General features: G+C 43.6%; 2 protein-coding genes across 2 annotated transcripts in view; both read right to left on the bottom strand.

Annotated features, from left to right (window-relative positions):
- Positions 1 to 11951, bottom strand: part of LOC138970709 (uncharacterized) — a 383958-nt gene that overhangs the window by 50817 nt on the left and 321190 nt on the right. The window lies entirely within an intron of this gene.
- LOC138970702 (uncharacterized) overlaps positions 1 to 11951 on the bottom strand; it is a 42147-nt gene that overhangs the window by 7494 nt on the left and 22702 nt on the right. The window contains exons 3-9 of the mRNA XM_070343185.1: positions 6703 to 6945; positions 6032 to 6185; positions 3343 to 3378; positions 2928 to 3106; positions 2101 to 2209; positions 1320 to 1418; positions 760 to 853 (exon numbers count right to left, since the gene is read on the bottom strand). Coding sequence (XP_070199286.1) covers positions 760 to 853; positions 1320 to 1418; positions 2101 to 2209; positions 2928 to 3106; positions 3343 to 3378; positions 6032 to 6185; positions 6703 to 6945 — 914 coding nt within the window. The remainder of the gene's footprint in view (positions 1 to 759; positions 854 to 1319; positions 1419 to 2100; positions 2210 to 2927; positions 3107 to 3342; positions 3379 to 6031; positions 6186 to 6702; positions 6946 to 11951) is intronic.

Raw genomic sequence — 11951 nt, 5'->3', positions numbered from 1 at the left:
CCGTGTATTCATGTTACTAAGCCCTGAGACTTTGGCTGTGAACTTGGGTTCTTTATCGTGCACACGGGGGTGTTCGGCCACCGAGGAGAGTCTGCACGATGTTGACCCTGAAAAATAAATCCCTCGCCGAACTTGGGGATCGAACTCACGCCAAAAGCGACAACTGGTTTTGAAGCCAGCGCGGCTACCGACTGAGCTATTTCCCCACCCAAGAGTGCCAAGAGTGAGGCGTACATATTTCAGAGAAGTGTATAAGCTAGGCTATCTTTTGGGGGTTCTAAGTGAGTTGCATCGGATAAGTTTGTATAATCATAAGACAACAGTAACTATTACTGCATTCTCCCCAATGAATATTTATGCCAACGTAACTGATTTCTATTACAGATAACTTCTAATTTACACCGATGCTGCCTCTGTCACTTTATCCTACTTCTCCAAAGTCAGAGTAACATTCTCTGTACCAAGTGGCACCGCCAGTGCTAAGCGCGGTTATGCTCAACAACAACAACAACAACAACAACAACAACAACAACAACAACAACAACAACAACAACAACAACAACAACTTTGCCCTATTACCTCATAGGGTTTTAAAACGGGTTAACATTTCTTCACTGAATAATTTAAAGGCCAACATCGGCGCGCGGCAGATGTAGCTCTAGTTTCTCGTGCTGGCAACGCTAAATTTAGCTCTGTGGCCTTCTACTATAACAAGGCTTGGTCTCCTGGAGACGGATGTTCGGCTTTAAAAAGACTGACCTGTACGATAGTGGCGGTGTTGGTCTGTCCTCCGTACAGTGCAACGTAACGCTTACCCTCGGCTTCTGGAAGCATGGCCATGGTGCCATACAGTCTGTAGACAAGTTACATCAGTCAGGTTTGTAGTTTACAACCATGTTCAGATTGAGAAAGTCTCTTTATAATAATGCTTGTGGCAGAACTAAATCGGGAGCGACAGGATATGGGGAGACAGACACATACGCGAACTAACCTCTATGTTCAGACACACACTGTCTGGCACATGTGAATATTCTCTCTCTCTCTCTCTCTGTCTCTGTCTGTCTCTGTCTGTCTGTCTGTCTGTCTGTGTCTGTCTGTCTGTCTGTCTGTCTCTCTCTCTCTCTCTCTCTCTCTCTCTCTTTTTTTGTCTTTATCTCTGTCTGTCTGTCTGTCTCTGTCTCTCTCTCTCTCTGTCTCTCTCTCTGTCTCTCTCTCTGTGTCTCTCTGTCTCTCTGTCTCTCTCTCTGTCTGTCTCTCTCTCTCTCTCTGTCTCTCTCTCTCTCTCTCTCTCTCTCTCTCTCTCTCTCTCTTACACACACCTGGGTGTAGGACAGTTGTCTAGCTGTGTCCACGTCTTTGCTTGACCATCGTAGCGCCACGCGTCATGTGACGGACATGGTCCAGCAGATCCCTCGCCCCTGAAAACAGCCAATAATTAACAAAATACACACAAAAGTACAGACACAGTCCATAAGACTCTTTGCTCCTAAAAACGTCGCAGCTCAGATTGAGAATTGTTAAACAACTCATAACATGTCAATGTTTTGCAGCTGGCCTCGAAACCACATCGGAGGACTGTGTCAAGGTTTACTGACAATCTTAACCAAAATAGGTGTTGACATGTATATTCAGTTTAGTACGGCGCTAATAACTAGAATGTCATACAAAGTCAATGGTCATCCCTTTCGGAGGGTCATTTCTTTCCAACCGAACTGAAAAAAGGCATCCACAACTAATATTAAACAACTCTTTCAACCTCATGGTGAACTGTTCTTCACGAATCAAAACAGTTCTAAGCTGATCCTAACGCGGCTCACAACTGATTTCATTTTCATTACTTTATTATGATAACTATCATATATCCAATATAAAAGTTTGACCAGACCTGAAACGGCGAGTCGAATCATTCACAGGCCAAGGAAACTCTTAAAGAGCTAGCAACAGTAAAAAGTCTTGTGACAGGGGAGTTCATGGGAAGTGCAAAGGATCCGCCCATCTCCCACTTCTAATTCTGGAACAGGCTATAATTAACCACTGACCTACTTAACCTTGTGACCTCTACCACTTTTCTCTTCTCACCTCTGTCTTTGTGGCACTTACGAGAGACAGCCCGAGAAGACAACGAACTCTTCACTGCCTGTCATGACGCCGCTGTGCAGGTAGCGGGGATGAGGACAGCGGGGGTCGTACAAGTTGCAGCCTTCGTCTTCTGCATTCCAGGAAAAAAGGAAGAAAATACTTGAACAATCAAACACACCGACTCAACCTTGGTGTATGCACGGTTACACACATTGACTCAAAAACATACGGACAAATTAGACCCCCATAAACAAGCAGAACAAGAAATTCCTCCGAGGTAGGAAAAACACCCCCGTTGGTCAAAGGGAAATAACCATTCTCACTGCACCCATTCTCACTGCCACCAACTGAGAAGGTTATTTCCCTTTGACCATGAATATGTTTCTCTATAAGTCCTTGTAGAATCTTAATCCACCAATAACTCCCTAACCGTGTGTTTGACTGGTCCCAATTTTTGTAAGGACCGTCTCAGGAATGTATAGAACCTGTTCACCAAGTTTGGTGACGATCGGTCCGTTCATTCTTGAGATCTATATGCGAACACAAACACACAAACACACAAACACACAAACAAACAAACAAACTCATCGACCGAAACCTATACACACCCCTATACCGGGGGTGTAAAGACACACCTGCGATCGCCTACTTCAGTTGAGTAGCATAGCCTTTGGCAGTATCCCAGAACACCAAACAACCACACAAAACACAAACACACACCTCCCCGCTCCCGCCCACACACACACACACACACACACACACACACACACACACACGTTAAGTGAAATACACATCGGTACATGTCCATGTCCGCTTCAGTCTGAGAAGAAGAAAACTGCTCAACCTACCCTTGAACCACAGGTTGCTGACGACATCGTAAGCAAACGTGTACTTTGTGCGCATGTCGTCATTGGTTCCCAGACTGACGTAGAGACGCGAGCCAGTGACGTAAATACCACCCGTCGTAAAGGCGCGCCCTGGCGGAGAGTATGGCTGGCTGGAGTTATCCTGCTGAGCCGGGGTGGTCCTGATCCACAAAGGAAGGGGTAGACATTGTAATACAGTGTTTTCAGTTGGCATTTGCTTATTTTGGGGATAATAGTACGAAGAGAGAAAGTGGGTGATGGGGTGTTAGGGGGGAGAGAGAGAGAGAGGGAGAGAGAGAGAGAGAGAGAGAGAGAGAGAGAGAGAGAGAGAGAGAGAGAGAAACATAATCAAGTGCAATAACTTTGAGATTTACAAAACGTAGGAAATCAAACTCACTGTGGTGCCACTGGTAACATTTCCCACCGCTCAGTTCTGTGGAGAGAAAATAACACACACAACAAAATTTAATATTTATGTATTTCAATGACAACGGTAAAAACAAGAAATTCCTCTGATAGGAAAAACACCCCCGTCAAAGGGAAGGGAAATAACCTTCTCAGTTGGTGGCAGTGAGAATGGTTATTTCCCTTTGACCAACGGGGGTGTCCGTCTCTAAGTCGTTGTATAATTTTAATCCACCAATAACTCCCTAACCGTGTGTTTGACTGGTCCCAATTTTTGTAAGGACCGTCTCAGGAATGTATAGAACCTGTTCACCAAGTTTGGTGACGATCGGTCCGTTCATTCTTGAGATCTACTTGCGAACACAAACACCGCCACAAACACACAAACACATCGAGTGAAACCTATACACACCCCTATTCATACCGGGGGTGTAATAAGAAACGCACACAAACACAGGCATAATAACACACAGACGTCAAAATAGGAAATATAGCGTCTGAAAACAATGAAATTTGTTTCAGTGACTTAGTCATCATGAGCAGTGGAAAATTATTTATGAGCCCTCTGCCAGACCGCAGTTTGACCAAACCTCATTTACATGATATACACACAAGCGAAGATATGGTTAAGTTTCACGAATGTAGGATAGAATGAATTCGCGTATGTAGGCATACTTTACGCCTGCTTATTCCTAAAGGCACCAAGTTATATCTATATATAGCACTCAGTGAGTCAACATAGGCCTCTTACAACTTCCTTATACGCACTGCACGTGAAATGATTGAAAGGTGAGCCAACTGTACAGGACAATATTAGACAGACGGGCAGGTTCCGTAAGTGAGCCTCTATATTTCACTCATTATATTTATTAGACACTGTCATGCGACATGCTGCCTGACACATTTTTCCCCATAACCTCTCTCATGTTCTTTTGTTGTTTTCCGACTTATTAATTATGACTCGATTTATGCGCAATGTAGTGACTTTTCCTCTGATCACAATATGCATTAACTTTGTGCGAGTGTCTTATGTGCACTTATTACAATTGAAAAATCTCCTTAAATATGTGACCCTCCACCACGAAATGAGTCGCATGTCACCTCGCGCGGTTCTGCGCTAGGCTTAATACAAGTCCGGGGAGTGTCTGGTAACAGTGTGAGGGTCACCTTAGTCACAGGCTTATAACTCAAACAGTTTTCGCTCTTTTCTAAAACGGTTTTCACCACTGGATAGAGCATAAAAAACTCTTCAGGAAAATGTAAAAATATGAAAATCATGCAAAGGTGACATGCGACTCATACTGTCGTGGAGGGTCACATATTGGCGCTCTAAGTCTTCTTCTTCTTTTTCCCTTAAGCTAGCTACAAGTTAGCTGCCCTTTCCCCACCTCCTGTATCACCAATTCAACCCCTTCCCATTTTCTGCTTGTTTGTGTATCTGTCTTGTCTTTGTTTTGTTTTTCGTTTCCTGAAAGGAGCTAATGAATTTATTCCGCCATCATGCTAACATTTGTTTTGTAATTACTATGATTGCTTAAAATAAGCATTATATGCTTGAGTATGTAATCATCCATGCATTGTTCTTGTCATGATTAAAATTGAATAAAGTTTTGTTTAAACCAAAGGTGAGCCAAAAATCCTCAGCGGTGTCGAGGCAACTATATTTTTCGTGGTTTTTTTTTTTGTATTCGCGTGTAAACATTTGTAAGGACAGTTGACACTGACACTGACAAATGCGCTTGCTGGTCATTCACAAGGTAACATATAGGCATTGTTTTCTCTTCGTTCTTGCTATTCACCGATACAGCGGTGGAACAGCGCAGAATTCGTGCAATGCTTGCAAAGGATATTTATGTAACTTAAAGTCCACATCATGAAGAGAAAAAAAGGACGAACATACAATTGTAATTCAATCAAGATGGGTTTCAAATGTAACAGATTCTGTGATTGTCAGATTGCCGGTGCTCAATTATCGATGAACAACGGACATCTACTCAATGAACACCTGTCAGGGAGGCGCATTGATACACATGCAAGTAGTCTCTGTAATCCACGAGGGGCATTTGTAAACTACAGTAAACCCTCCCACCAACGGCCTTGGAAATATCCAGAAACTACGGTCGTAAAAAGTAGGGATTTTTTTATTGGACATTTCCTAGTGGATGTTCATCACAAGGGAGGCAACTGCTTTGACAGTTCGGTCGCGGTTTCTTGTTTGCTTCTTGTGGTTTTTACTCGATCTTCGAGCTTCAAACATTTCCCGTTGTTTTTGTTTGGTGGTGTCAGGAAGAGTGCTCCGTCGGGCTTCAATACGGCTTAGGCCAACAACAAAAATAGGTGTTTAGCCACACAAAAAATCGGGAAGGAAGGTCGGCAATCACTTTTTTTTTAACCTTTTTTTCTAATGTGTACAAATTAAACCTACTTGACAGGGAAATAAGTGTGCGACTCGAGCGCTTTCGCTTTCATTGCGTTTTCTGCACTCGTTTTTTTTTTTGTTTCTTTTTTTTTCTTTTTTTTTTGTTGACAAATGTAAAAAAAAAGTTATAGGGTCGGCCACTAAAAATAGGGTAGGTCGGGTTACCGTAACCACACCTATTTTTTTTTTTTAGGCCTTAGGTTTGGTTGGGCGTCAATCCAAAGATGATCACACTACAAGCTCCAGTTAAAGCGACACTCACCCCGCGAGATCCAACCTCCAGACATCATTGTAGTAGACGTCGTGGGGACCTTTGCCCATGGCCAGGTAGAAATACCCTCCGCTGACCCCTCCCACGGCGGCGTAACGGGCAGGGGGGTTGGGGGCTCCTGATGTGTTCACTTCTCGCCACTCGTCTGAAAAATATCGAATGAGTTGTTAGCTGAAGCACTTCTAGTCACAGTTCTGATGAAATTGGATATGATGTCATAATGCTTGTGCAGATGAATGAACGAACGTAAGAGTAAATGGATGACTGACTGATTAGCTGAATGAATGACTAAAAAAAAGAATGAACGAATGAAACCGAACAAATTTGAATCAAAGGATTTTCACCCATCCAGCACCCCCCCCCCCCCCCCCCACTCACACACACACCGCTCGAAATAGCACCTAGGCTCACTTTTAGGGGGTCTTCTTTTGGGTCTGTTGTGTGTTTTGTTTGTCATCGTTAAAAGCCGATTGGTCGAAGTTCTTATGAATGTTTTGTTTTGTTCTAAACTAAACGTTCTAATAATGTAACCTTTTTCTTGTGTTTATATTTTTCATTCTAGACCTTACAAACTAAGCACACAGTCAAAACAGTGCATTCCATAATACAACTCTACAAAGTTCAACCTGTGATATTTTAAACATGTAGGCCTATTTACTCACTGTTCGCAACATTGTAGATCCAGGTATCATTCAGAGGCCCGGGGGTTCCTCCAAACAGTATCAACTGATTTCTGGTGACGTCATAACCCAAGACCGCGTCACGCCTTCCCGGGGGTACCGGGGCGGCTGTCGTCACGTTGCCAAGGGAACCGTTGTGAAGCTGAACCCACATCAGCTGACCTTTGACCTCAGTGACCCCGACCAGGATCAAGGTCAAGGCCAGACATCTGCAGAAACGATATCCTATAGGCAAGAGAGAGAGAAAAGTAGATGTGAAATGGATTGAAAACCCGCGAGAAAAATTCTGTATTCTGATGTAGTTGAAATACTTCTTTGAAAATACAACTTCAAGCCATAGGCTTGTCGTAATTGTCTTTGTAATTCAAAAGATTGTTAATTTGATGATTATGCAAATAAAACAAACAGTGTTAAAACAAAGCACTTTTCATTTCTCTTACTTGCTCCTCTTTTACAGAACGATGCAACAATGTATCCCAATCGAGTAGTACAGTTTGAGCTTCCATCAAAAGAGCTGCCGGTTCATCTGAATAAAAATGTGCAGGTAACTTAATTCCAAGTGAAAGTTGTAACGGATGGAGGGGGGGGTGGGGACATTTTTGTTCACTGAATCTGACACACCCCTCCATCTCTTTTCCTCCCTCTCTTTCCCTTCCTCTCTCCCTTCCTCTCTCTCAACTCTCTCTCTCTTTCTATATGTACTTTTCTGTTGTATATGAACCCATGCAGCAAGGATCGATGTGGAAAAAAGCATTTATACGTGCATGCTTATCGATTAACCTTGTGAAGGAGAATTTGTCTCGTCTTATCGAGTTTTCTTCTCTCTCTCTCTTTCTCTCTCTCTCTCTCTCTCTCTCTCTCTCTCTCTCTCTCTCTCTCTCTCTCTCTCTCTCTCTCTGTCTCTCTCTCTCTCACTCTCTCTCTCTGTCTCTGTCTCTCTGTCTGTGTGTGTCTCTCTCTATCTCTCTCTCTCTCTCTCTCTCTCTCTCTCTCTCTTTTTATGACTTGCTTATTGATTTACCACGTAAATAAAGATGTTGTCTTCTCTCTCTCTCTCTCTCTCTCTCTCTCTCTCTCTCTCTCTCTCTCTCTCTCTCTCTCTCTCTCTCTCTCTCTCGTTCTCTCTCTCTCTCTCTCTCTCTCTCTCTTTATGACTTGCTTATCGATTTACCACGTAAATACAGATGTTGTCTTCTCTCTCTCTCTCTCTCTCTCTCTCTCTCTCTCTCTCTCTCTCTCTCTCTCTCTCTCTCTCTCTCTTTATGACTTGCTAATCGATTTACCACGTAAATAAAGATGTTCTCTTCTCTCTCTCTCTCTCTCTCTCTCTCTCTCTCTCTCTCTCTCTCTCTCTCTCTCTCTCTCTCTCTCTCTCTCTCTCTCTCTCTCTCTCTCTCTCTCTCTCTCTTTTTATGACTTGCTTATTGATTTACCACGTAAATAAAGATGTTGTCTTCTCTCTCTCTCTCTCTCTCTCTCTCTCTCTCTCTCTCTCTCTCTCTCTCTCTCTCTTTCTCTCGCTCTCTCTCTCTCTCTCTCTCTCTCTCTCTCTCTTTATGACTTGCTTATCGATTTACCACGTAAATAAAGATGTTCTCTCTCTCTCTCTCTCTCTCTCTCTCTCTCTCTCTCTCTCTCTCTCTCTCTCTCTCTCTCTCTCTCTCTCTCTCTTTATGACTTGCTAATCGATTTACCACGTAAATAAAGATGTTCTCTCTCTCTCTCTCTCTCTCTCTCTCTCTCTCTCTCTCTCTCTCTCTCTCTTTTTTTTTCTCTCCGCCTGCTTGTTATTAAGCGTACTGCGCGCTTTTGCCAAACTCCAGTAACACAACTGCATAGCTCTGCTCGGAATAAGAAACAGTCGTGTGTATTTCTTCTGCACACAACAAATTCCATCGGCAACAGAGCTCTGCTTTGAGAAGGGAACACAAAAGGAGCTTTGCATTTAATGAGAGAATCGACTGTTGCAAAGAAAGCTGTCATTAAACCCACTCGTTCACGGTATTGACTGGGAAGGTAGTTCCAGTGCTCGCACGCTTGGTAGAGAAAGGAGAAAGTTATTGAACCGTCACAGAGGAGGATGATTATAAAAACACTCAGGGCAGGCGGCTCTCGCCCTCTGTCTCTGTCTCTCTCTCTGTCTCTCTCCCTCCCCCTCTCTCTGTCTCTCTGTCTCACTCTATCTCTATCTCTCTCTCTCTCTGTCTCTCTCTCTCTCTCTCTCTCTCTCTGTTTGTCTTACTCTCTCTTTCTCTCTTTGTCTCACTCTATCTCTCTCTGTGTGTGTCTCTCTCTCTCTCTCTTCTCTCTCTCTCTCTGTCTTCTCTCTCTGTCTCCCTTCTCTCTCTGTCTCTCTCTCTACTCTTTCTCTCTTCTCTGTCTCTCTCTCTCTCTGTCTCTCTCTCTCTCTCTCTCTCTCTCTCTCTCTCTCTCTCTCTCTCTCTCTCTCTCTCTCTCTCTCTCTCTCTCTCTCTCGCGTTGTGCTTTTTCTGTAGTAATGTATTGTTTTGCCAGACCGCTAGTAGTGAAGTTCTTCAGTGACTAATTATGTTTCCCGTTTTGTGCGTCTCGCATAGTTGGCACAGTTACACTCGTATTTATATATACTAGAATGAATACCCGGAAGAAGTAGAGCCGAATGATACCCGGCTTCGCCGGGAAGAAGTAGAGCCGAATACCCGGCTTCGCCGGGAAGAAGTAGAGGAATACCCGGCTTCGCCGGGATGAAAGCGTTGTGGACAGTGACATTTTTAAAATAGTAACGGGAATATGGATTGACACCACACGAAGGAAGGGAGATAAACGCAAAACACTGGAGAAGATAAGGAAGAGTTACTGGGAATGGATCTGGGAAGATGAACAGAAAAACCAAAATCGGTTCAGCGCTGCGCGCTGAGAGCACGTGTTGAAAATTCTCATCGACCAGGTTGTGTCCGGGGTCTACCTGAATATGCCGACCAAATTTGAAGCAGATCCATCGAGAACTTTGGCCGTGCATCGCGAACACACACACACACACACACACACACACACACACACACACACACACACACACACACACACACACACAGACAGACAGACACAAGTCGTATATATATAGATAGATATATATAATTCGCAAATAAAAATCCTCTTCTTCGTCTTTCTCAGCCTCTCTCTCTCTAGTCTTTCTTGTCCAATTAGTGCGTCTTTAGCTTGCTATTGTTCAATGCTTTCTAGTCTTTCTTGTCCATTTAGTGTGTCTTCAGCTTGCCGTTGTTCAATGATTTTTCGTTCAGCTTTCCTTCTGGCCCAGACACCGGTAGTTTATCGATTTTGTTCGCAGTACATTTACCCAAACCCTCCCTCCCTCCCTCCCTCCCTCCCTCCCTCCCTCCCTCCCTCCCTCCCCCCCTCCCTCCCTCTCTCTCCTCTCTCACCTCTCTCTCTCTCTCACCTCTCTCTCTCTCTCACCTCTCTCTCTCTCTCTCTCTCTCTCTCTCTCTCTCTCTCTCTCTCTCTCTCTCTCAAGCCCTTAACCCTTATCAAACAGCGATGTTTTGTACTGAGGTGACTTTTCATGTGACTTTTTTTCGTTCAGCTTTCCTTCTTACTAAGACAGTAATGTATTGATTTCTACCGAAGAACATGGGCCCTTTCTCTTCTCTCTCTCAGTTGCTACATGTGTCCGACTACCCCCTTTCGTGTCAAGGCTTCTACCTCTTCCATCATCCAAAGTGAAGTTCAGTCCTTCTGGTGACGAATCTATTTAGATCCTCCCACCTCTTTCTCATTTGCTCTTTTTTTTGAGTCGATCTCAGAGAGCGAGAGAGAGCGAGAGAGAGCGAGAGAGAGAGAGAGAGAGAGAGAGCGAGAGAGAGAGCGAGAGAGAGAGCGAGAGAGAGAGCGAGAGAGAGAGAGGGAGAGCGAGAGAGAGCGAGAGAGAGCGAGAGAGAGAGAGAGAGAGACCGAGAGAGAAAGGAAGAGACAGAGGGAGAGAGACAGAGAGAGAGGGAGAGAGAGGGAGGAGAGAGAGAGAGAGAGAGGGAGAGAGAGCGAGAGAGAGGGAGAGAGTGAGAGAGAGAGAGTGAGAGAGAGAGAGAGAGAGTCCCAGCAAACACACAACGTAAATACGACGTTGCGAAAATGTGAATTTTTCGTGTCATTAGCAACGTTGCGAACTTTACGTGAAATTTACGTTGAGCCAACCAAAAAACGCAACGTAAAACCAACGTTGTGTCATTGTGAGATTTTGGTGTTCTTTCGACGTTGTAATACAACGTAAATTTTACGTGAATTTCACGTTGCATTTTGGTGTCTTACAAATGTTGCGAAGATTACGTGAAATTTACGTGGATCCAACCAAAAAACACAACGTGAAAGCAACGTTGCGTTACAGTTGTGTTTTTTTGTTTTTTACACGTTGGTACATAACGTAAATTTCACGTGGATTCCACCTTAAAAAGCAACGTAAAATCGTCGTTGTATTATTGTGATTTTCTGGTGTTCGAACAACGTTGGTATACTCACGTGATTTTCACGTGAAATTCACGTGATTTAAAAACAAAAGTTAGTTTGATACAACAAACGTTCCTACAACGTAGTTTCAACGTAAACACACAACGTTGGGGTTTGATTGATCGCCAACGTGCCCTCAACGTGAAATCCACAACGAATCCTACGTCAGTCATTACCAATTTTTCACCTGCACGGTTTCGTATCGTTTATCAAAGAAATGTACCTTTGAAAATTACGTAAGGTGAACAGATTTTCAAATACAGGAGATAGATATGTGCGAAACTATCACCGAATAACAAATGACTCAGTCAGACGTTATGAAATTAAGCGCCGATGTACCGCGCAATGTATTTAATTGCTTTGGCGTTCCAAATGCGTCCGGTTACATTTTCTGGCATCATTAATGCATCAACGAGAATTGAAAAGTAATGTTAAAAATATAATTGTGTACGTTTTAAGTTGATCTACTGTGCTCATCAAACCTCTTGTTGTATTTTGTAAATTGGCGAGAGGGGGGCAGAATACATGAACCTAATCTCTGTGATTGTCTATACGTGCGTGCGTGTGTGTGTGTGTGTGTGTGTGTGTGTGTGTGTGTGTGTGTGTGTGTGTGTGTGTGTGTGTGTACACGTGTTAGTGTGTGTGTGTGTGTGTGTGTGTGTGTGTGTGTGTGTGACATCAGTTTGTGTATGTGTGTGTGTGTCACATCAGTTTGTGTATGTGTGTTTGTGGGT

This window comes from Littorina saxatilis, linkage group LG7, assembly GCF_037325665.1.
Source record: "Littorina saxatilis isolate snail1 linkage group LG7, US_GU_Lsax_2.0, whole genome shotgun sequence".
NCBI classification, from domain to species: Eukaryota; Metazoa; Mollusca; class Gastropoda; order Littorinimorpha; family Littorinidae; genus Littorina; species Littorina saxatilis.
Note: the sequence above shows the minus strand (reverse complement) of the source record. Positions and strands in the feature narration are given on the sequence as shown.